The sequence below is a fragment of the Tupaia chinensis genome, unplaced genomic scaffold, assembly GCF_000334495.1.
Source record: "Tupaia chinensis unplaced genomic scaffold, TupChi_1.0 Scaffold000573_1, whole genome shotgun sequence".
Lineage (NCBI taxonomy): Eukaryota > Metazoa > Chordata > Mammalia > Scandentia > Tupaiidae > Tupaia > Tupaia belangeri.
This window is the reverse complement of record NW_006160087.1, coordinates 3410872-3435698: the sequence shown is the minus strand read 5'-3', so window position 1 is coordinate 3435698 and position 24827 is coordinate 3410872. Positions and strand designations below refer to the sequence as shown.

General features: G+C 56.5%; 1 protein-coding gene across 1 annotated transcript in view; it reads left to right on the top strand.

The window, feature by feature from the left end:
- The window catches only part of SERINC2 (serine incorporator 2), a gene marked incomplete in the record, with an annotated part of 25203 nt that extends 21897 nt beyond the window's left edge, over window positions 1-3306 (top strand). Inside the window, 2 exon segments of the mRNA XM_014591435.2 lie at window positions 1803-2015; window positions 2701-3306. Of these exon segments, the coding sequence (XP_014446921.1) occupies window positions 1803-2015; window positions 2701-2836 (349 nt within the window).
- Between the last annotated feature and the right edge of the window lie 21521 nt (window positions 3307-24827).

The following is a 24827-nucleotide window of genomic DNA, read 5'->3' as shown; positions in this document are numbered from 1 at the left end:
GGGGGAGAGAGGGGGGGAGATCTCTCCCTGGGAGGATGGCCACACTCCAGACCTCCTCCATTCTCCTCTGGGCTCTGGGGTGCACGCGCATACGCGTCCAGCCAGCTTCTGTAGGGACCGGATACTGGACTTGAACCGTGTGGTAGACGTGGAATCCAGCCATCTTACCCCCACGGCACTGCTGGCCTCTGTCTTGGTCTTCTTCAAAACATTTTCTCCCAGCCAAGTCTAGCAACTGACAGACACCTCTCTCGCCTGCTGTAAGACATTTGGTTCCTTTTCAGTCTGGAAAGGCCCGAGTCCCTGCATTTCACAGATGGGGAGACTGAGGCTGGGGCGGCCATGGGCGTGCCAAGCAGCTGGCCCACTGCCCTGCTTCTCTCTCCCCTCATCACCGACCCAGGCTGTGCGGCCTGGCTTCCTGCCCGCATCCCCCGCCCCGTGGTCACGGGCAGCCCGCTCTGCACACGCTGCTCGAGTGCCCTGCTGGGGGTCGGCGAGGGCGGGCTGGAAGCCAGCTTGCCTTTTTTACTTTTTTTTTTTTAAATATAAGTAGGTTTTTCCCAGAACCGTGTGTGTTTTGAGCGATTAAATCCGGTTAGAAACGTTGAGACCCCGTCACAGAAAGGCAGCGATGTTCAGTCATGGCTGTTTCTAGCATAGCCCCGAAGGAAGAGGAGGCAGCCGGCAAAACCGATGCCCTCAGCCCAGTGAAAGCGGGCCTGCCGGAGGTGGGCGCTGTTCGCGTAATCAGTGAGAACGAGGACCGCTGTGGCACCTGGCGGGGCGGGGCGCTCAGTACATGTCCCCGGGAGGGAGCAGCCATAGAACAGACTTCAGGGCCAGCAGGTGGCGTGCTGGCTAAGGGGCCAGACCCGGTGACTTGAAAATCATGCTGGACACGCGTGTGTGCATGCCCAGAATCCTGAGAGGAAAACGGGGCAGAAGGGATTGTGGTATGGCCACCCCTCTGGGGGTGATTTCTCACTTTCCCTCTTTCTGTGTCTCTGTCTCTCTGGTGAGCGCACATGCCCTGTGGCAAAACCTAAAAACAAAAAAGCAAAGTAGAGACTTTACTGAATTTCTGTTCTAAATTAGTGTAGCGGGCCAGCCCCATGGGGTGTGGTGGTCTTGCGTGTCGGGAGCCGCCTGCTGGCCAGGCCGTCTGGTGGGTAAAGGAGCTGCCCCCACGCAGTAGTCGCTGGGAAAGTCATGACGTGTTTGCTTATGAAAAATCATTGACTATAATTTGAATCTTGGCCCTGGTGGCTTGAAAAACATGCCAGGCGCGTGTATGTATGTGCGTGCGTGCGCGCGTGTGCACGCGCACCAAATCCTACTGGCGTGGAGAAACGGAGAAGGGATTGTGGCGTGACCACGCCGCGGGGGGTGCTTTCTCCCTGCCTCCGGCGAGTGCACACGCCTCCTGGCACTGAGGCGAGGTCAGATAGCCGGGACGACTCGGCGTCAGCGAGCCCTGAGCCAGGCTCCGTGCCAGACGCCCACACGGTGGTCCCACCAGGCCCTCCCGCGGCCTTGCAGGGCGGGCTCTCTGTCCCCACATTTACAGACAGGACGCGGAGGCACGGGGAGGGCGAGTGGTCAGGGTGCACAGAGGGGGGAGCAGAATGGGAGTCAGACCGTCCGTTTGCTCCTGGGCCCAGGGCCAAGGCCTCAGGTCCCCGCCCCTGGCCCTGAGGCCCCGCGTCCAGCGTCTGACCAGTGCCGTAGTCTAGGGCCACCTGCTCTGCCCGCCTGCCGCCCTGGCGGCCACGGCCCTGACGCCCACTCCCCGCCCGCAGTGTGCGCGCCTCCGACCACCGGCAGGTGAACCGCCTGATGCAGACGGAGGAGTGCACGGCCACGCTCGAGGCCTCCCAGCAGCAGGCGGTGGCCTGTGAGGGCCGGGCCTTCGACAACGAGCAGGAGGGCGTCACCTACAGCTACTCCTTCTTCCACTTCTGCCTGCTGCTGGCCTCCCTGCACGTCATGATGACGCTCACCAACTGGTACAGGTGCGCCCGCTCAGGCCCGGGGTGGTGGGCTGGGGCCTCCGCGTCCTGACACCCCCTGTGACCCCGAGGTGGGGCCAGGGGCGGGGCGGGCCGGGCTTACCAGTCAGGACTGGCCCAGGTCGGGATTTATGGCTGGGGGTTGGGATCCAGGCGTGGGGTTAGACTCGGAGTTGCGGTGTCGAAAAGCAGGAGCCGTGAGATCTGGGGTCGGGACTGGGCAGGGGTCACAGGTTTGGTGGTGTGGTTACAATTGCAGTTAAGGAGCCTTAAAGCCAGGGCCGAAGTGGCAAGGGCAAGGAGTGAAGGTCAGGGGTCAAGGCTGGGCTATAGGTCAAGGTCAGAGTCGAGGTTAGAGGTCAGGACGAAGGGCAGACTTCAGGGTCCCAAGGAACTAGGAGTGAGGTCACAGAATAAGGATCATAGAGTTAGAGACCAGGCGTTCAAGGCCTAGGGCTGGGGTCAAGGTTGGAATTGAGGTCAGGGTCCAGCTTCGGTACCAGGTCAGGCGCTGTGCCCGAGTCGCAGGCCAGGGGGAGCCAGCAGAGACGGGAGCCAGCAGAGACGGACTGAAGTTGCAGCAGAGAGGTAGCATTGAAGTCAGAGTCACACCCGGGCCACACGGTCGGGAGCCAACGCAGAAGTGACAGGCCCGGGCCAGGCTCTCAGGGGAGACCGTGTCTTCCAGACCCGGCGCGACGGGGAGGATGGTCAGCACGTGGCCCGCCGTGTGGGTGAAAATCTGTGCCAGTTGGGGGGGCCTGCTGCTCTACCTGTGGACCCTGGTGGCCCCCCTTCTCCTGCCCAACCGCGACTTCAGCTGAGGCCCTGCCCACTGGTGCTGCGGGGCTCCATGACAGCCCATCCCTGCCCCCGGCCCACCTGCCAGGCCGAGCCCCATCCCGCCCCACGCCCCACCTTCGGGGCTCGCCTCTGTGTGGACCCCTCTTAGTGCCTTGAGGGTCCAAGGAGTGTCAGGCAAGGCCTGAGGCTCCTCGCCCCCACCCCATGCCCCAGACACGTCCAGACCAGGAGCTGCAGCTTCCTCCCCCTCCCCCATTGCCCACACTCACCCTCTTGGGGAAAAGGGCCCCCTTGTCAGGCTTCCCAGGAGCCAGGGCATGGGAGTGGGCTGGTCAGAGCTACTCCCGGGTGCTCAGCAGGCAGGACGCCCACGAGGCCCAGGGACTCCTGCCCGTCCCAGGGCCCCCTCCCAGGGGCCCGCCCTGGCCCCCGTGCCTTACAGTCTCCAAGGTTTTCTTAATAAATCTGTGCCTTCCGTGTTCTGAGCTCACCTCTGCGGGCCGTGGCTGTGCAGGCTTTGGGAGCAGAAGTTCAGGGGTCTAGAAGGCCAGATGGGGGTGGTCTGGGCTCTGGCCTCTGGTCTTGGAGGGGACAGACTGAAGAGGAAGAAGGGACGGGGAGGCCAGAGCCAGGTGGCAGGGGTGCCAGGTGGTCTTTAGGTGACCAGGGCCTGTTCAAGTTCCTACCTGCCTCTGACTACCTCCAGGGCCTGCCGGGGACCCTCACTGCCCCCCTTCCTGCCTGAGTCCCGGGCACCTTCCCCTGCCCAGGTGCCCTGGGAGTGCAGGGATGGCCCCGTCCCAGGCCTCCATGCTAGATCTGGTTGGCCAAGCTGGCCTGGACCCCCAGCACAGCAGCTGTGGGGTTGCTGTGGGTTGTGGGAAGACCATCGCTCCCTGGACCCTGGTTCCTCCTTTCCTAGTTGGGAGCAGTGCTGTCCAGTCCGCCGTGTAAGAGCCAGAGTGGCAACCCGGGGGAGGTTCCCTGCACAGCCAGTACTCTAGAAATGGTGGCCGTCCCGCCCTGGCAGGGCAGTGGTGCGAGGGGCCGGCAGGTGTCTGCCGAGGTCCCGGAACCAGGTGGCTGACTGCGGGCCACTGGCCCCTTCCCTCTGTGTGTGAAACAAGTATTAATGGTGGCCGGTTGGCTGGGCCAGGGCAGCTGCATGGCCTGGTCCCACAGAGGATCCCACGGGGAGGCCCCAGGCATGGACCAGAGACAGGACAGCCTGGAGGGGGAGTCGGCCAGACCAGGAGGTGCCACTGTGCTGGGGCCAGGGGGCAACACCTGAGCACAAGAGTGTGGGGTCCGAGGGCCGGTGCTGCTGCGGAGTGGAGCCAGGAGCTAAGGGAGCCGGAGGTTGGGCCGGGCCAGGTCACACAGGCCCTGCAGGCCCGCCATGAGGAGCCCGGCAGGGCACAGCACCCAGGACGGCGTTAGGAGGATGGCCAAGGCACCGCCGGCACTGGGAGCCACCGTTCAAGTGTTCTCACACTGCTGGGACCGCCTCTCCCCTAATGGCGCAGGCCGGCCCTGGTCTGTGTTCCAGCAACGTCCATCAGTTACACTAGGAGGGGACGTCCGCGGGGACAGGATGTACACCCTACCTGCTGGGCAAGCTGAGCATGAGCTCCCCGCTCCCCGCGGGGGAAGTGGCCTCTGAGCGGGCAGGTACTGCGCAGACTTGGCTGGTACGGGGCATCCCTCGGTGGGTATAGGTCTCGTCAGAAAGCCCCAAATCCAGCACGAAGACAGAAAGGGGCCCTGGTGCAGCGAAGGTGCTCTGGGAGAGCGCGGTCCCACGGGCAGCCGCGGCTGGAACCCCTGGCCCAGGCTGCCCGCATCATGCCAGGCTCACGCAGGAGCTCCAGACGGACAGGCTGGAGGACGGAGGAAGGGGACCGAGCCGACACCCAGCCCGGGGTGCTCCTCTCACTCTTGCAAATACTCTGCCATGAATAAAGGAAATAAGAAAGAACCATGAAGCCGACATCGAGGTCAGAGTTGGTAAGAAATCAGGCTCTGGGGCCAGCAGGTGGCGTGGTAGTTAAGGTGCTGGACTCCCACATGGGCTACCACAGTTCGAGTCCCAGACCTGGAGGCTTGCTTTCTCACCTTCTTTCTTTCTCTCTGGTGAGTGCACCTGTCCTATAGCAAATACATAAACAAAGAAAGGAAGAAGAAGAAGAAAGGAAAAGAAAAAAGAGAAATAAAATGAAATAATTCATAAAATCAGGTTCTCGGTGTCACTTGAGCAGCATAGACAACACCGTCTGGTGGCAGACCCACCTGCGAGCTCCGTGGTCTCGTGCACCAGTGGATTCTCGTCGTTTTTAAACCCAGTTAGGGCGCTCCGTTGGCTGCGCCCGAATACATCCGAAGTGACCCCCCCAGGCCGTCGTACAAACACGCGTGTGGCCCCCGACAGCGAATGTTGAAACAGCACCAGCTACACGCACACACGCCGCGTGCCCACGGGCAGCAGCCCTGCCCTCCCACAGCCCACCTTGTCCAGCAGGGCAGACGGGACACTAGCATGGCAGCACGGTCGCCTTCCTCCCTGCCTGCCACTCCAGGGCCCCTGCCGGCAGGGCACCCTCTATGGCTTGCCATGTCTGCTGGCGGCACAGCTGTGGGGACCCTGGTCTTCCTGTGACAGTCGGGACAGCCATGGCTTCCTAGCTTAGTGGCACTGGAATGGACACACACGCCCACTCACCCTGCTGCTGAGGCCCGTGGCAGGCACCGAGTGGCACACAGCAGCAGCCTCCTGCCGGGGCTTCCCGGTGGTGGCAGTGACGGGACTCGAGTAGGGCAGTCCTGTCCTCTCGGACTGGTCCTGGGGGCTGTTCCCGAAAGGTCAGCAAGTCTGTTCCTTCAGCCTCCCCGATAAATGCCTTCCTGCTTAGCCAGCTGGAGTAGGTCATGTCACAGACACCCACCGTTTAACCCTCTCGACGCCGCGGCCTCGGGCCAGCTGCGGCTGGGTGGCCAGGGAGGCCAACTCCCACACGGCCAAAAGGGAATGGAGGAGAAGGGTCTGGCGTGGCCATCCCCCTGAAGCGAGGCTTCTACTTTCCTTCTGTCTCTTGAGCAAATTACAAAAAAAAAAAAAAAAAAACAAAAAACACGGCCATAGAGAAACTTTGAGCCACCCCTCCTATCAGGCCACCCCCCACCCGTTTCCAGCCCAGCATGAGGCCCTGCCCCCCTCCTGCCTACCTCCGTCCCTCTGCTCATAACCTTGGTGACCACCACCCTCATCCAGGTCACCATCGTCCCTACCTGGACGCTGATGACCACTGACCTCCCTGAGTGCGTGCTGCCACCGACCCATCGTCCTCGGCGTGTCCTGTTTCTGAGCGCAAATCCAAGCCCTGCAGAAACCCCACTGCCCAGCGTGAGAACCCAGCCACAGCCTCCCACGTGGACAGTGTCCTGGCTGTGGGGAAAGGACCAGCTTGGAGAGTCGTGGTCAGTGGGGCTGCCCCATGGAAAACATGAATGGGGACCCACCTCATAGGTCAGGAGCCCTGGGGAAAAGGCACAAAGGCCAGCCCCATGGCTCAGAGCGACCCAGATCCCATGTGGCTGACGGGGCTCGAGTCCTGGAGCCATGACTTGAAAACCTCTCCAGGCAGGCCCCTGCATGCCCCGGATCCCAGCGGGAGAGGGAGTCGGAGGGGAAAGGATTTCGGTGTGACCAGACCAGGTTGGGAGGTGCTCTCCCTCTCCCTCTGGCATAAAAGCAAGGCCCGTACATAGTCCTGTAAGCAGGCGTGGTGTAACTTTCTCTGTAGGTGAGGGCTATCAGGGTATTTGCAATTGTAACACTGCATTGTTTCAACATTCACACATTCATTTGTTCATTCTTTCAACCTACATATACCTATTTTTTAATTACTTCTTTAATTTTATTTATCATCAGCAGCAGCATTATTATTTTCAAATTTGATTCAGGCACTCACCAGAGAGCAAGAGATAATGAAAGTGAGAAAGTGGGGCCGGCAGGTGGCATGGTGGTTAAAGCAGTTGGATTTCCACATGGCTGACCATGGTTCAAGTCCTGAATCTGGCAGCTTGCTTTCTTGCTTTCTTTTTCTTTCTCTGGTCAACTTCAAATAGATAAATAAACAAATAAATTAAAATAATGACAATGAATAAAATTAAATAAAGTAATATAAAATAATTCTTTAAAAAAAAGAGAAAGTGAGAAAGCAAGCCACCAGGTCTGGGACTTGAACCGTGGTTGGCCATGTGGAAGTCCAGCACCTCAACCACCATGCCGCCTGCCGGCCCCGGCATGTGCTTATTAAATGCTGACAGTCGTCTGGGATTGTTCTGTGTCCTAAGGAGTGAACTAAACAGGCTGTGTGCCACAGAGCTGCCCGGGCAGTTTAATTCCTTCATTTTATTTCTCTCATGAAGGAGGGTGGGAGAGAGAAAAAGGAAGCAGAAAGGAGAGAGACCGCTCTCCCTCTGAGGGCCGGCTGGGTGTCCAGGGTTGACTAGGCTGCGGTCAGCGGTACACGGATAGGCCGCTTTGGACGTGGAGGGGACACAACCTCGACCTTTTGCGCTCTGACACTGGAGCATTTTATGGACCCTTGTGTCTTTGCCATTCAGTCTCGTTGAACCAAGCGTCTTTACAAGACTTTCTTACTTGCTGGAGCTTGTGCCGAGAGAGACAGGTGCCCCCTGAAAGGCCTGGTCAGGCTGCGGGCCCCTTCTCCCAGCTCTCAGGCTGGGCAGGGCCTCAGGTACGCCCACCTGAGCGCTTCAGGTCCACTTAGGACCCTAACCCGGTCAGCCGTGTGGCTTGCAGCACTGCTCACAGCCACGCCCTGTACCAACGCTGGGCCCCACCAGTTTTTGACTTCTTCTGGGCCATGGGCCTCTGACAGTATGCTGAAACCTAAGAACCTGCTTTTAGAATTTTTTTTTTTAAGAATTATTTTGTTTAACTTTATTTATTTATTTTAATTTGACCAGAGACAGACAAAGCAAGAGAGAGAGAGAAAATGAGAAAGCAAGCCGCCAGGCCTAGGAGTTGAACCTCTCAGTTGACCATGTGGGAGTCCAGAGCCCTTAACCACCACACAACCTGCCAGCGCCCTTAGAATATTTTTAAATGCACAAAGTAAAATATGTAACATAACAAAGGAAACAAATACGGAAACATAGTTATCCAAATAATGAAGAGGGGCCGGCAGATGGCGTAATGATTACCTCATGATCTGCCTCAGCTCCGTGGCCTGCAGGTCAAGGGTGTAGGATTCCTTGCTACCCCGCCCAGAGGCGAGGTCAGTGTTACCCAATTCGCAGTGGCAGGGAAATTCCAGTGTGATAAGAGAGGAGGAAGGAGCCACGGGAGTGCCCACAGCATTCCGGTCCTGCAGGCCACTCAGGGGCGTGTCAGAGCCAGTCATAAATTCCTTCCTGGTGTCAGCACCAGAAGTCCCACGTCCTGAGAAACCCCCAAGTCCTGGGCAAAGCAAGATATTTTGTCTCCCTGGTCAGCCTTCTCTGTGGCCTCTGGGCTTCTGTGAGTTTGTGGATTCAGATTCGTCCTCCTGAACGTCCACTGACCACGGCAGGTTGTTTGGATGGTTAAGTGGGTTTGTCTCTAGAAAACGCTTCATGCTCAAGCTCCATCCAGCTGGGTTTTATTTTCTGCTTTCTCAGGGTCTTACCGATCCTTCGTTTTATCACGTGGACTTGCAGGTGGGTCAGGAGCAGGTAAGAGACCCTCTTCCTTGGGAATGATGTGGGTTCCAGGTGTGTAGGCAGGTCCACGCAGTCAGGAAGTAGATGCAGACACAGCCTTGCCTTAGCGGGGCCTCTGTGCACTGGGAGCAAAACGAGCTACAGCCCTGTTCCCTCGTCTGAAGTGGAGTGACTGAAGCAATGTTTGGATAGAAGGAAGAGAAAAGCCTTCAGCTGGTTTGCTGTGATTAAGAAAGGTTTATGCCCCCAGATCAAATGGCCTTTAAAATCCCTGTGGTGGGACCAGCAGTTAGCATAGTGGCTGTGTCACTGGACTCCCACGTAGTCGACCGTGGTTCGAGTCCTGGACCTGGTGGCTTAACCTCGCGCCGGGCGCGTGTGTGTACGTGCCCAAGATCCCGAGAGGAGAATGGAGGAGAAGGGGGTGATTTCTCACTTTCTATCTCTCTGTCTCTCTCTGTCTGTCTGGTGAGCGCATGCGCCCTATAGCAAAAACCTCTCCCCCCCAAAAAAAAAATCCCTGTGGACATTCGTCATCACCACCACCACCAAGGTGACCAGCTGCCCTGATTTGTCCAAGACTGAGGAGTTTCTTGGGACTTGAGACTTTCAGTGCTGGGGCCAGCAGATGATGTAGCAGTTATGTCGCTGGACTCCCACACGATCAGCTATGGTTCGAGTCCAGGTGGCTTCGAAGTCACACCAGGCATGAGTGCGTGCGTGCCTGCCCAAGATCCTGGGAGAGCAGAGGAGAAGGGATTGAGGCATGGCCATCCCCCAGGGGGGGATTTCTTGCTTTCTATCTCTCTGGAAAGCGCTTGCACTCTATAGCCAAAAAAACACCAAAAACCAAAAACCAAAAACCAAACCAACCAACCAAACAAACAAACAAAAACAAACAAAAAAAACTCTCCAAAAAAAAAAAAAGGCTTTCAGTGCTAAAACCAGGGCAGTTGTAGGCCAGCTGGGGCTGGTTAATCAGCCCGAACACCGTCAGCATCACTGCTGTCATCAGCATCCTGCCTCCACCGTCGTTTCACCGCCGTTCCCACATTGTCCTTGTCGCCAACAGCAGCATCACGTTCCTGCATAACTGATCAGATTCTGACGCTGCCGCATAACTCATTACTACGCAATAAGACTCTCTTCCCCCCTTTCTTTTAGCTTTTTGCTGTGAGGCACGCGTGCCCGCTGGAGAGAGATAGAGAAAGAGAGAGAGAAATAACGCCCTGGGGGAATGGCCATGTCACAATCCCTTTTCCATTGTCCTCTAGGGATTTTTGGGTACGTGCGCACATGCGCTGATGTCTTTCAAGCCACCGGGTCCGGGGTTAAGCCACATAGCTGGCCTTGAAGGACCCTGAGCCTCCAGCACCATGCCACCTGCTGGCCCACGGACTCATCCTCAAGAACTCAGGTTATCAGTTCTGACGACCTGACAAGTCTTTATCTTCTTTGATTTTTTTTTCGTGATACAGTATGTGTGTGTGCACGTAAGAGTGACAGAGAGAGGGGGAAAGGAGGGTCTCTGCACAAGATCTGGTCGCACCACAATTCCCTTCCTCCAGTCGTCCAGCCAGTTAGATTTGAGCATTCACACGTACACTTGGAGGGTCTCGGGCTGACCAGGCTGCAGGTTCAAACTTCAGTTGCCATGTGAGGCCCAGTTTCTGCAGAGCAGCCCATTACAGCTGTGCCCTAGATCAGGACCCGTTCCTAGTCTTCCCCCCTCTCCTTGCACACCTCTTTCTCCCTTTTCTGTTCGATACATAATTTACTGAGAGAGACACATCTAAATCTCCCATCTGAATTATAGATTTGTTTATCTCTCCTTCACATATGTCCATTTTTATTTTATACAATTTGAGACTGCATTATTGGATCCATCAAGATTTAGTTCATTAGAGAGCAGCAGTTACCGTAATGGCTATGTCGCTGGACTCCCATGTAGTCGAACGTGGTTTGAGTCCCGGATCCGGTGACTTAAACTCATGCCAGGCGTGTGTGCGTGCGTGCCCAAGATCCCGAGAGGAGAATGGAGGAGAAGGGATTGTGACATGGTCATCCCCCCTGGGGGGTGGTTTCTCGCTTTCTGTCTCTCTGTCTCTCTCTGTTCTTCTGGTGACTGCACATATGCCCTATAGCAAAAACCTCTCAAACAAATTTAGTAAAGCTGGGACCAGCAGGTGGCACAGTGGTTAACGTGCTGGACTCCTGTACCTGGTGGCTTGAATATCACGCCAGGCACGTGTGTGCTCAAGATTCCAAGAAGAGACTGGAGGAGAAGAGATGGTGGCGTGACCCTCCCTCCGGGAGGCCATTTCTCATTCTCCCTCTCTCTGTCTCGGTCTCTCTCCATCAAGTGCATATGCCCTATGACAAAAAACTAAAAATAAATAATTTGGTAAGGCTAATGACATTTCTTATTGGCCAGAGTGGGGAGACACTCATGTATTTCTTTTTTTTTTCCTTCTTATTTATTTATTTATTTATTTGAAGAGGTTTTTGCAATAGGGCACATGCGCTTGCCAGTAAGACAGAGAGAGACAGAGAGACAGAAAGCAAGAAATCACTCCCAGGGGGGATGGCCACGCCGCAATCCTTTCTCCTCCATTCTCCTCTCGGGATCTTGGGCACCTATGCACACGCGCATGGCGTGAGTTTAAGCCACCGGGTCCGGGACTCGAACCACGGTCGACTACATGGGAGTCCAGCAACATAGCCGTTACGCCAACTGCTGGTCCCTACATATTTCCGATGGAAGTGTCCTGGGGTACTGCTTTGGAGGAAAACGTGGCAATGTCTGGTAACCCTGAGACGCGCATGAGATCAGCCATTCTTTTTTTTTTTAACAGAAATTTTTACTATAGGGTGCATTAGCTCTCCAGAGAGGCAGACAGAAAGCAAGAGTCCAGCAATGTAACCATTATGCCGTGTGTTGGTCCCATGATCTACCCATTCTACTGCTAGGTGGTAACTGTGGAGCAGCCTCGCTCATGTGCACGGAGGCGTGTGAAAGGAAGTTCACTCCGCCCCGGGTATAAAGGTGAAAGTGCAGAGCACCGCATCAGCACGCAGTCGAGGCTAGGCAGAAGCCCAGGGTTTGTCCAGACAGCGACTGCTCTAAAGTACTTGGAGTAACAGGTGGAGCTACGGGCGCCAAGGAGGCGAGGCTTCAGCTCCGCGAAAGAAAGTCAAGTTGCAAAATGATCTGCTTCAATGCCATGTTTGCTAAGTTTTCTGAAACACAAAAGAAAGTCCGTTTTGTCTGTGGATACACACGTGTAACGGAAATCCTAAGACATGTGATGTAATTAAACTGTCCCCTGTAGGAATTAAACCGGTCCTGACTATGACAGCGAGTGCTAGCTCTGTAATGTGCTGGACTCTTGTACCACCAGGTACCACTGTGCCACCTGCTGGTCCCAGCTTTACTAAATTTGTTTGAGAGGTTTTTGCTATAGGGCATATGTGCAGTCACCAGAACAGAGAGAGAGACAGAGAGACAGAAAGCGAGAAACCACCCCCCAGGGGGGATGACCATGTCACAATCCCTTCTCCTCCATTCTCCTCTCAGGATCTTGGGCGTGCACACACACACGCCTGGCATGAGTTTAAGTCACCAGGGCTGGGACCCACTGTGGGGAGACCCCCTCTCCTGTTGGGAGGAGCCAGAGAGTAAGAGCCGGACTCCAAGGGGACCCTGGCTCTGCTGTGGGTCAGGTGGGTTTGGGCTTGTGATCCTGGGCAAGTCCCAAAGTCTCCCAGAACCTCCGCCTTCCCATCTGCGAAATGACCTAGAGGTACTTGCCGCAGGGAACAGTGGACTCAGTCCCAACCTTCACGCTGCCAGGTCCCGGGGAGAACTCAGGCCGACGTGCACAGCCGGCTTCCTGTCAGGGCAGCAGAAGGAGCCCACACACTGTGCACGGCTGTCTTTGAGCGCCCTGTGCCTGGGGCGCCCGGGCCTGCGTGGTCGGCCGCGGGTCTGCGAGGCGGAGGAGGTCCTGCAGCCCAGGCCCTCGCTGAGGTGCGCTCCTGCTGGCAATGGGTGCTTTCTCCATGAGCTTTGGCTTAGTCCCCAAGCTCCCCGGGCTGTCGCTGTCCTCGCTGCCCTCCGGGAACTCGAGTCTGCAGTGCCCCTTCAGGCCCTGACGTCCTGCCCGGTGAGGCGACCGAAGGTGGTGACACTGCTCCAGTGAGTGACGGACCCTGAGTGGGCTCCTCCAGAGCTGGGATCCGATGCTGTCACTTAACTGAAGACTCCACCTTCAGATCCAGAGTGAGAGGAGGACAGGGAGTGAGGGGCGCCGGGCCTCGCACTCACTCACTGGGATTGGGAACTGAGTACAGCCGGTACTGAGGGTGAGTGAGTCCCTGCATGGTTGATCCAAAACACCTGGAATCGCATTTGCTAGATCTGGGATCTCAACCAACCTTGAGCCACGGAGTGGGAAACTAACAAGGTCAGATTCTTTTATTTTTTAATTTTTATTTTATTTTTCTGAGAGAGAGAGACTCTCCTAATGGGGTCTTCATGCCACAATGATGCTTAGTCTCAGCCAGGTCATGGGCACGTGTGCATCCTGGTGTACTGGAGGAGGTGCCAGAACTCGAACCCGGGCCTTCCCCATGTGGATCTAGCTGTGTCACCACTGTACCAGCACCCGGGCCTGCCAGGTCAGAGTCTCGATGACATGCTGGGCCCCCACTCCTCTCTGCTGCCACCTGCAGCGGAGCCTGGCGTCGGGAAGGAGAGCCCGGGGGAAGGCAGAGCCCACGGTCCTGAGCCGTGAGAGCTGCCCTCGCGAGCTTGTCTCTGCCATGGCACTCACCACGGTGGCCTCCCGAGCGGGCTCAGTGGTGTTGAGCACGCACACTGCGCTGCAGCCGTCACCTCTAGCCGGGATGTTTCTGTCACCCCACCCCAGCTCCGTACCCAGCAGCCAGCTCGGCCTCTGCCCTCGCTCTACTCCTTGGGAGCATCCTTCTTCCTCTCTGAATTTTTGTCAGAGGACACGTGTGCTCTCCGTGGAGGGAGAGAAAGCTCACCTCACGGTCAGGGTCGTGCTGCGGCTCTCTCCTCCATTTCTTCATCTCACCAGGACTCTGGGTGTGCGTGCATGTGCGTGTGCGGGCGTGTGCGTGCACACACATGCGCAGCTTGTCTTGTAAGCCTCTGGGGCTGGGATTCGAGTCGGAGTCAGCCATGTGGGATCTGCTCCCCTGCACAGGCCTAGCCACTGCGCTGCTGGGCCGGGCCACTAGAGCCGGAGCCCTGGTCCGGGGGCCAGCTCCCGCTCTCGGAGCACGCAGTCCTTTGCTCCGCACTCCTGCACCCGCTGCGGAGAGAGGCACTCCCTGCTGGGCCGCTGCCACCACGGGAATGACTGGCCATCGCTGTGGGATCTGCTGGTGGTTCCGTGCAGGAGCCCAGGGTCACCCAGTGCCACCTCTGCTCCTGAGCAGGGGCGCCTTCACTGTCACTACAGGAGTGCCGCTGGGAAGCTCTGCCTTCTTCAGCCTCTTCTCTGGCATGAGCGCCTCCCGTTGGCAGAGTGCAGTGGAGCTCAGCCGGTGAGAGGATCTGGGAAATGCTGTGTGCAGCTTCCGGCCCAGTGCCCAGAGAACAGGGGCCCAGCAGGGCAAGCAGAGCCGTCAGTAGACTGTGCATGGTGCAGGAAGGTAGGCGAGACAAGGTCGTCAGGGTCAGAGATCTCTGCAATGACAGAGACCATGACCTGAGACTCCCACTGCAAGCCCTCAGACTTGCTGGGTAATGGGGAGCCAACGTCTTTCATAGGCGTCGCTGAACCGTGAGGCAGGGGCACACTTGGGGCCCGGGTTAAAGAGGTTGGCAGGTGAAGTTGGTGCTGACTTGAGCTGCCCTGGGGGTGACCGAGCTGTCCTGGGGGTGACTGAGCTGTCCTGGGGGTGACCGAGCTGCCCTGGGGGTGACCGAGTGGGTAGACTTTTTAATTTTTTTAGTTTGCTATAGGGCGTGTGCATCCACTGGAGAAAGGCAGAGTGAGAGACAGGGAAGGTGAGAGAGCACCCCCAGAGGGGGTGGCCTTGACATCATCCCTTCTCTTCCATTCTCCTCTTGAGATTTCAGACATGCATACACGCATGCCTCACATGTGTTTCAAGCTGCCAGGTCCAGGACTCGAACTGCAGAGGATCCAGCCACCTTCAACTCCAGGCCACTTGCTGGCCCCGGACTGGCTTTTAATAGCCATGTGGGGACAAGGTAAGAGGGAGAGACGTATTTGGATCTAACCCCCTACTCCTACCTCCTGCGCAGAAAGTCAAGACCCTTCAGAAAGAGAGTGGACTGAAAAAAATCCACCCCTGCCCTCTGGCAGAGAAAGAAGCAAGAACACTTGTTTCCCTTGACTCGTGCTCTGGTTTAGAAAAGAAAAAAAATCTTTGAAAATTTACAACCACAGGCCAGCTCTCCCACCTCTGGTCAAGGATTTAGGATTCGAACTTACATTTCCTTGTGGTCTCAGAAACTTCGATGCTGAGAACTGAACCTACAAAGTCGCTGGTGATAAGCCGGGGACATAGCGCCTGGGGAAAGCGAGATCTCCGGAGAGTCACACCCTCAACCCACAGATAAAGGCGTCAGAACCCCAGTTATGAACACAGCAGCGAGGCGGGAGGCCCGGCCCCTCAGAGCCCTTTCGTGATGGAGCTGGCAGAGATACGTAATGATAATGCAGTGGAGGCCGCGCACAGTGCAGAGGCATGGCTGAGCCGGCTTCGTCCGAGGCCATGAAGCTGGGGAGGCCGTGGCTGCAGGACCTGTGAGAGCTGAGGCCCCGGGCTCGGGGCCAGGGTGATGGCGAGGGAAGGCGTGTGTTAGAAGGGCTTGGAGAGCAGAGCGTATCGTGTGGGTAGAGATGGCGGGTCCCAGCCCCCTGTCTCCCATGGCCACCGCGGAACAAGGACCACGGGCTGGTGGCTTGGAACACCAACTGTGCTGCCTTAGTCCGGGAGGCCGGAAGGGTGGCATCCAGGGTCGGCTGCAGGCTGTGCTCCCTCTGCAGGCTCTGGGAAGACTCTTTCCTCACTTCCTGCTTCCGGCCTGGGCCTGCCCTGCTGTGGCTGGTGTCGACATGACTCCAGCCTCCCTGTCTTCCTGTGACGTCTTCTCTGTCTTTGTCTTTTCTTCTTCCGAGGACACCGGACTTGGGGCCCACGCTGAGTCCAGACTGACTTCCTCGTGAGATCTTTAACTGGCTCTGTTTGCAAACCCTGCTTCTGAGTGAAGTCGCATTCTGAGGTTCCGGTGCACACACATTTTGGGGACCCTATTCACCCCAACCTCCACCACTCCTGTCCCCACTCCAGGCTGCCCTTTGGCTGTGGCGACCTCCAAGTCTTGCCCCTGCCCCCACGTTGTGCTGTCCCGACGTGGCTTTGGAGGCATTGCTGAGGCCGGGGCACCCCGGGTCTGCTCTCCCAGCCCCGAACCTCCTCTCTGCCGGCAGCTCCCTGGGCCTCGCTCCAGACCCGTAGCTCTCACTGCCTCAGGGCCACCTCCCTGCACATCCCACAGACCCCTCGGACTCTGCTCATCCCAGCCGAGCCCCGTGGTCCCCTGTGGTCTCCCGTGGTCCCCATCTCCCAAGGGCTGCACTGGTCAGGAAGCGTAGATCTGGCCGGAAGCTGGGCTCCGAACTTCCTCCACATTCAGCTTCCCTCCCATGCCCCTCGCCAAGGGGCCACTGGTCATTCATGCACGTGGTACCCTGTTCTCTGGACCCTGCCCGTCCTCGCCCTGGACCAGGTGGACCCGCTCCTGCGTCCCTCTCACCGTCCCTCCTGGGTCGCTGCAGCTCGCAGACTCCTCAGTTCGCTCCAGTGCCACCCCCTGCCCATGGCCTCCCTGCGGTGTCCGGCTTTCATTATCTGCCAGCCGTGCTGCCGCCCAGAGCTCCTTCTGCCTGCTCTTTGGGGCCTGTCACTCCTCCGCGCCAGCCCTTACGGGGAAAGGAGTGCAAAGAAAGTGCTCCCATTCTGAGTGGAGCCGAGAGCCCTGGGGACACCGGCACGTGCTCTGCGAGGTCTCGGCAATATTCGGGACCTTGGAGACCGTGACGCTGGGCCAGCTGTCCTCAGCCCTGCCCTAATAAGTTTCTTTACCACACCTCTGCATTTCTCCAGGGCGACGGCCAGCACCATAAAACCCAAGAGCCTTAGCCTGGCCTTCATGGCCTACCGGAAGCCACCCCTGCGGACATTTCCTGTCCCCTCGGTCCCTGTGCACCTCCTCTCCAGCCACGACGACATCTTGCAGTTCACTGCCCACCCCTGCAACCGCCTTCACTTAAACCATCCCCTCTGCCGGGATGTTCGTCCCCACCTGCTCCTGCCCCGGCCCCACTGGCTGCTTCGACAGCAACCCTGTTCCCCACACTCGGCCATGCATGCTCCCTGTGCCGAGGCCAGCCCTGGACCCGCAGGCCCTCGGATTAATTCCCGCGGTTCTCTTACTGGCCTGACCCCTGCAGGTTGTGTCCACTACTGCCCTGCGTCAGCTGGCATCCTGCCACCATCAGCCTGTGGAAGACACAGGTGGAGACTGGCAGAGAGGCCAGCACCGTCCCAGCCCGAGGTGAGAGTGCTGGGTGATCAGACCCGACACTGCGCTGGTTCTTGCCCTACTATGCTCATACCGAATTAGACACAGACACAGAGAGGAGAGCGAAGTGGAGTTTGTTAGGGAAGGAGAGGAGGCCTCCAGCACAGGGAGGGCTGAATGGGTTGCTAAAGACAGCTGGAGGTGAGGGTTTTTTTTGTTTTGTTTTGTTTCAGAGATTTTTGCTATAGGGCATGTGTGCTCCTCGGAGAAAGAGACAGAAAGTGAGAAGCGCCCCCTGGAGATGGCCATGCTGCAATCACTTCTCCTCTCGGGATCTTGGGCATGCATACACACATGCCCAGCGTGAGTTTAAGCCGCCAAGTCTAGGACTCGAACCGTGGTCTACTGCTAGGGAGTCCATTGACATAAACATTATACCATCTGCTGGTCCCGAGGCCAGGGGTTTATACCTAGCAGTCTGAGCGGTGGGCTGGCTCTCTGATCAGGAAGTGGGCTTCAGAAAATGGTTCCATGAGGGATTCATTACCCTGTTCTCTGTGGGGTCAGCAGACCATGGCGTCCTGAACTGGTTAGAATAGTTACTGAATGGAAACTGTGCCCTTAGCCGCAGCTGCTCGGAGTCCCAGTGCAGCCAGCTTTCGGCTGTGAGACTTAGCCACTGAGCCTCCACCTTGGCTCGGCCCTGTCTGTGCTCGAGATCCCTATCTCCGGCCTGGTAGTAAGGACACGTAAGAGAGGTGCATGTTGTACATTAACCAGACCGGAAAAACACAGACTTCATTCAGAAGAAAACCGCGGTGACCCCGTCAGGGCCCTTACCCATCTACCGTAAGTGGCAGACTCCACCACACCCCGCCTTGGGTGGCTTCCTGACCGCGGCTGTGTCTCCTCCGTGACCACAGCGGTCCCTGCTTGACCCTGGCCTCTGAGTTCCCTCTGTCTCACAGCACAGAGAGAGGGTGACCTTCTGCCACATTTTCTCAACACCTCTGGGAGGGTGAGGGTGTATTTGCTGTCATTTCCTGAAAGAGGCTCACACAGTTGGTGACGGGGCTACACGTCCCAGGGTTCCCTGAAACCATCCCTTCCTGAGACGCCCCAGCCGCCCAGGGACCTCATGGTGGAGCCCTCTCTGCCTCAAGGGGGCAGCAGAGTTCAGGGCCTGGCGTTTGAGGCAGACTCCCAGTTGGGGCTTGGTCCTCGCTGTTTCTAGCTGCTTCTGTGCTGGAGGCAGATGAACCAGGAAGCAAATGGAGCTTAACCCTCAGTGCCCTTCACTCCCGAAGCCCCTTTGTAGCCCAGGGGTGGCTCAGCAATTCTGTATTAACCATCATACACCTGCCCCCGAAATCTGAAAGGGCACCTGCCATGTGCCCGCTGATCCCACAACCTGTCAGAGCTCCCGGGCCCAGGAAAGGCCAGAGTGCAGGTGGGCGGTTCCCGCAGGGCCAGGCGCTGCTGCTTCTCTGAGATGCCCCGCTTTTCTGCCAAGAGGGGCCCCCCGCTCGTCTCGGCACCACAAGCATTTCAAGCATTCAGTAACGTTTAGGTTTTTGTTGCCAGAGTGCATGCATGTTGACCAGAAAGGCAGAGGAGGGGAGCACCGCAGTGGCGTGGGTCACGCCGCCATCCCTGCTCTGTCCCGCTGGGATCTGGGCACGCAGGAACACGCACCCAGCTTGTTCTGCAAGTCACACCGTGGCCAGCCATGTGGGCTCCGGCTCCCTGAACCGCCTCGGGGCGGGCCCTGTGTGAGAGGGTTTCAGGCTGCAGGATGTGTCCCATGGAGTCCCCAGGAGTGAGGCCCATGCCGCCATGGCCATGGCCGCGTCCTCCTGTGTGTGCTGGTCCCAGTGGGGACTCTCAGAGAACAGGGAGCGACCTGGGGAAGTGGAGAGCTTGGGAGATCAGCAGTGGGGTCGGTTTACTCCAGTTAGCTTCGGTTGGAGCCAGCTTGAGCTGGTTTTATCTAGTTCAGCCCGATTCGCTGCAGACTCAGGAGGCAGAGGAGCGCTGGCACGCGGGCAGTCCCTCGTGAGGCAGCTGCTGTCCTCATTCCTGTCACCCCAGATGGCATGACCAACCAACCAACCAGCAGGTAGCCTTCCTGAGACCCCTCAGCCGCGGGGCCCCTGCGGCGGGCCGTGCAGCCTGAGCCCGGTCCCAGTGGCTTGAGAAACATGCCGGGTGTGTGCAGCCCAGTCCTGATGGGAAGGAGTGGCGCCGTGGAGGGAGGGAGCCACGCACACGGGCGCCCGGCGGACCTGTGCCCACGCCAGCCAGAGCAGTCGCGAGTACCGCGCTCCGCTCTGACCACTGCACCGGAACGTCCTAACAGGAACCAGAGCGCGAGTTACTCATGAGAACCAGACGGAGCAAAATGAGTGCCCGTCCAGAGAGAAGGGCTGGGAGGAGGAAAGCCGCAGCCCCTCCGTGCGTGGGGTATTAGCAGCCATTAAAACCACAGGTCCTCAGGACCCACAGTTGGCATAATGGCTATGCCACTGGACTCCCATGTAGCTGACCACGGTTCGAGTCCCGGACCCAGTGGCTTAAACTCACACCGGGCACATGTGCGTGTGTGCCCAAGATCCCGAGAGGAGAATGGAGGAGAAGGGATTGTGGCATGGCCATTCCCCCTGGGGGCTGATTTCTCGCTTTCTGTCTCTTTGTCCCTCGTGGGCGCACACGCCCTATAGGGAAAAAGAAACAACAACGCAAGTCCTTAGCTGGCCTCCTGACCTAGTGGTAAAGGGAGCCAGCTTCCACAGGGCCCACTGTGGTTCGAATCCCAACCTGGCAGGATTCATACCCAGAGGGTCGTGACCTCACCAAAGAGACAGAGCAGGGGAGGGAGAAAGCTCTTGGTGGGGAGATGCCATCATGTCGCAATCCCTTCCCACTTCACCCCGGCAGGGTCTTGGGCGTGCACATGCGCCCAGCGAGCTTCTCGAGCCACTGGGACGGGGATTCAGACTGCATGGTCGGCCATGTGGGTCCGGCTCCCTTGGCCCTAGGCCGCGGGAGTCCCATGGATGGGTGCAGTAAGTCACCTGGGACAACAGAGCGGGGTGGGGAGACGTGAGCGGGAGGAGGGTGGGAGCAAAGGGGAAAGAGAGAGGGAGAGAGGCGACTTTTCAGAGCACCGTGCTAACACGGCAGGCGTGGGCAGGCTCCGGCTCGAAGCCGTTAGAGGCACGGACAGGTCTACGAGGCTGGCCCAGCACGGTCAGGTCTCCACCAGGGAGAGGCTGTCAGGTGGCTGTGCTCGCCTTTCGCTTGCTTTAATGTCCTGCGTCGTTACCATTTATCACAGTGACCATATACCATTTACGTAGTCAATAGCCTTTCTTTTTTGTGATAGGGTGTGTTTGTTTGCTGGAGAGAGACAGAGACAGAGAGAGTGAGAGAAAGGAAAGTGAAAACTCACCCTCTCAAGGGTTGGCCACGCCACAGTTCCTTTTCCTCCATTCTTCTCTCAGGATTTTGGACACATGCGTACGTGTTCCTGGCATGTCTCTTAAGCCGCCAAGTCCAGAGCTGGAACCACAGTCAGCCACATGACTGACCCACTGGCTGCCCCAAATAGCTTTTTTTTTTTTGGAGAGGTTTTTTCGCTATAGGGCACGTGCGCTTGCCAGACAGACAGAGAGAGACATAGAGACAGCGAGAAATCACCCCCAGGTGGATGGCCACACCATAATCCCTTCTCCATTCTCCTCTTGGGATTTTAGGCATGCACGCTCATGTACCCAGTGTGTTTCTAGTCACCGGGTCCAGGACTCAAACCACGATCAGGCCTGTGGGAGTTCACCAACGTAGCCAATATGCCATCTGCTGGACCCCCTAAATAGCTTTTTTTTTTTTGGAGAGGTTTTTTCGCTATAGGGCACGTGCGCTTGCCAGACAGACAGAGAGAGACATAGAGACAGCGAGAAATCACCCCCCAGGGCGGATGGTCATGCTGCAATCCCTTCTCCTCCATTCTCCTCTCGGGATCTTGGGCACGCACACACACGTGCCCGGTGTGAGTTTTAAGCCACCGGGTCCAGGACACGAACCGCGATCGACTACATGGGAGTCCAGCGATATAGCCATTACGCTAACTGCTGGTTCCCGCTAAATAGCTTTTATACAAGCAAAAAAAGGAAAGAAAGAAACTATTTTTATTATGAAAGAAAAGGTACAATAGTTTGAAATATAAAGACTTCCGGGCTCTTAATCTCATCTCCACTCTGGGGGCATCGGAGACCCAAGGCCACAGGCTGAGTTGGGAGAGGCTTGCGTCCAGGCCTGACGTGCTCCTGCCTTGCAACATGAAGTCCTGGCTGGAGAAGTGTCCGCGAGCTGGCGTTTGAGCTCCGGGTGGAGAGCTCCGGGGTCTGCCTGTCAAGCTGATTTATCTTGCAGAGTCCAAGGCAGCTCTGTTCTCTCCAGAGGGTCAGCCAGGCGCCCCTCTGCTTCCCGATTCCTGGGGTAGCTTTCAAGGCACCTGCTGACCTCCCTGAGCTGGGAGCGGTTGTAGGGAGGCGGCAGTGCGTCTCTGTCGTCAGCCTGGGCGCGTATGGGCGTGTCCAGTCCTCATGACCACCCTGAGAACAGGAGTGCTAGTCTCCCCACTGGGCGGAGGGAGGACGTGGGCCCGGGAAGGTCAGTGTCCGCCTGGCAGTCTGCAGCTGCCATGAACTTCACTGCCACACTCCACAGCGGCTGAGACCACAGGCACGCCGACTAAACGTCTGAACTTCAGCTCGCTCACCCGTGAAACCCACACAAGGTTACCCTGCCTGTCACTGCGGAATGCATCTTTGACACACTGCACAGATGTGGGTTGCTTGACCAGGCCCCGTTCACCACTCTCCACCCGCTGCATCACCTGAGTAAGGGGATCACAGCACGGGCTTGATGACCCCTGTGCTGGAGCGCAGCTCAGGAAGCCCTGGGCACGAGTCCTGCCTGCGGTGGAGCGGCCGGCTGGCTCCACCCTGATGGGGTTTCCTGCTGGGGAAGTAGGTGTGGGGTGATCTCTCTGTCTCTCTCTCTCTGGCCTTTTGCAAAGTCACCCAGGGAACTGAGCCAACAGCAAGAAGGAAGTCTCAGGCCTGCCCTGAGGGAGTCTCTATTCTGCTGTCTGTCAAAGGAGCCTTGAGCCCTGACTCTTGACGGTGCGACCCACTGTCTCTGTGACCTTGGGCAACCCACGTGGGAAGGACAGATGGGGACCGTGGGCATTGTCAGAGCTAACCTGGGTTGTCAGAGCTCTGGCTGAAGGGCTGCCATTAGGGAGGGATTCTTTTTCCTCTTGTAGCATGTCCATTTTTGCCATAGGGCGGGCGCCAACATACCCGTAGCATGTCCATTTTTAATTAGAAATTTTGTACCTTTTCAAACTTTTTAATAAAAACCATAGGGACCAGCAGTTAGTGTAATGGCTATGTCGCTGGACTCCCATGTAGTCAACCGTGGTTCACGTCCTGGACCCAGTGACTTAAACTCATGCCAGGCACGTGTGCGTGCATGCCCAAGATCCCGAGAGGAGAATGGAGGAGAAGGGATTGCGGCGTGGTCATCCCCCCTGGGGGGTGATTTCTTGCTTTCTGTCTCTCTGTCTCTCTCTCTGTCTGGCGAGCGCACGTGCCCTATAGCAAAAACCTCTCCAAAAAAAAATAAACCAAAACCATACATATATAGTTGATAATAAACATAATAGTAAAAAATAATCTAAATCAGTAGACAATTGTCTCATACTTTGTCCTTTGAGTTAATAGTTCTCAAACTTATCTGCATACTCGGGGAACTGAAGAACAATACCCCACAGTACTGACAGTAAGGCTGTGGTGGGGTCTGGGCCTCAGGAATTTTACTGCCTCCCCAGGTGATCCTAAAGAGCAGCCAAGACTGAGAACCACTGCCCAGCCTTCCTTTGAGTCTCTGAAGTGTACTCTTGTGCTATTCTTTCCTGATCTATCACCTCACAGTTGAAAAATCTTCATAAAGTTTGTGGAAAATGTGTATTACGAAAAAAAGAAAAAAGAAAAAGAAACAGAAACAACTAGGCATAAATTTCAATTTTTTTGGCACCAAAATGAACTTGCACTTTTTTTTTTTTTTTTTTTTTTGGCTGTAGAGCACATGTGTTCACTGGACACAGAAAGAGAGATGGGAGAGAGACAAAAGTGATAGATCACCCCCAAGGGGGGATGGCCACACTACAATTCCTTCTCCGTTCTCCTCTCAGGGGTTTGGGCACACAAATATATCAAGCCTTTTTCTGAAGCTGCAGTGTCCGGGACTCAAACTGCACAGTCAGCCATATGGGATCCAGCTGCCTTCACCACCATGTCACCGGCTGTCCTAGTTTTGCTGCTGCTGCTTCTTCTTCTTCTTCTTCTTCTTCTTCTTCTTCTTAGCTGCCCTAGTTTTGCTTCTTCTTTTTTTTTTTTGCCTTAGGTCACATGCACTCTCTGGAGAGAGAGAAAGAGAGTGAAAAGGAAAGTGAGAAATCACCTCCCTGGGGGAATTGTCACACCACAAGCCTTTCTCCTCCTGAGATCTTGGACATGCATGCATCACAAGCCTTTCTCCTCCTGAGGTCTTGGACATGCATGCACGTGTGCCTGACATGATTTTCAAGCCATCTGGTCCAGGACTTGAACTTTGATCAGCCATGTGGGAGTCTAGCGACAGAACTGCTATGCCATCCCCTGGCTCCCCAGTTTTATTTCTTAATACAGTTTGACAATCTTCATCTTCTGATTGGAACATTGTTACATTTACATTTAGTGTAATAACTAATACATTGTGTTTAAGCCTGCCATCTGGGACCCATTGGAACTTTGTTACATTTACATTTAGAGTAATAACTGATACATTGTGTTTAAGCCTGCCATCTGGGACCAGCAGCTGGCGTAATTGCTGTGTCGCTGGACTCCCATGAAGTTGACCATGGTTCGAGTCCCAGACCTGGTGGCTTGAACTCACGCCGCACACATATGCGTGTGTGCCCAAGATCCTAAGAGGAGAATGGAGGAGAAGGGATTGGGAGGTGATCTCTCTCTTTGTCTCTCTGTCTCTCTCTGTCTTTCTAGTGAATGCACGCACCCTATAGCAAAAACCTCTCGGGACCAGCAGTTAGTGTAATGGCTATGTCGCTGAACTCCCATGTAGTTGACCATGGTTCGAGTACTGGACCCGGTGGCTTAAACTCACACCGGGCGCATGTGTGCCCAAGATCCCGAGAGGAGAATGGAGGAGAAGGGATTACGACGTGGCCATCCCCCCTGGGGGGTGATTTCTCGCTTTCTGTTTCTCTGTCTCTCTCTCTGTCGGGTGAGCGCATGTGCCCTATAGCAAAAAACTTCTCCAAAAAAAAGAAAAAAAGAAAAAAAAACCTCAAAGAAAAGAAAAGACTGCCATCTTACATAGCTTTTTAAAATTTCATGATAGAACATGTATGTGCTCACAAGAAAGAGAGAGAGAAGCACCTTCCACGTGGCTTGCTCATGCCATGACTTCCTCCAGCTCTCCAGACTGCCAGGGTCCAGTGCACGTGTGCATGTACCTGGTGTGTTTTCAGACCAGCTGGGCTGGGGATTCCAACTGCAGTCAGCATATGGCTTCCAGTTCTGCAGTCCAGTAAACCACCGACTGTGCCACCGAATCGGGCCAGCGTC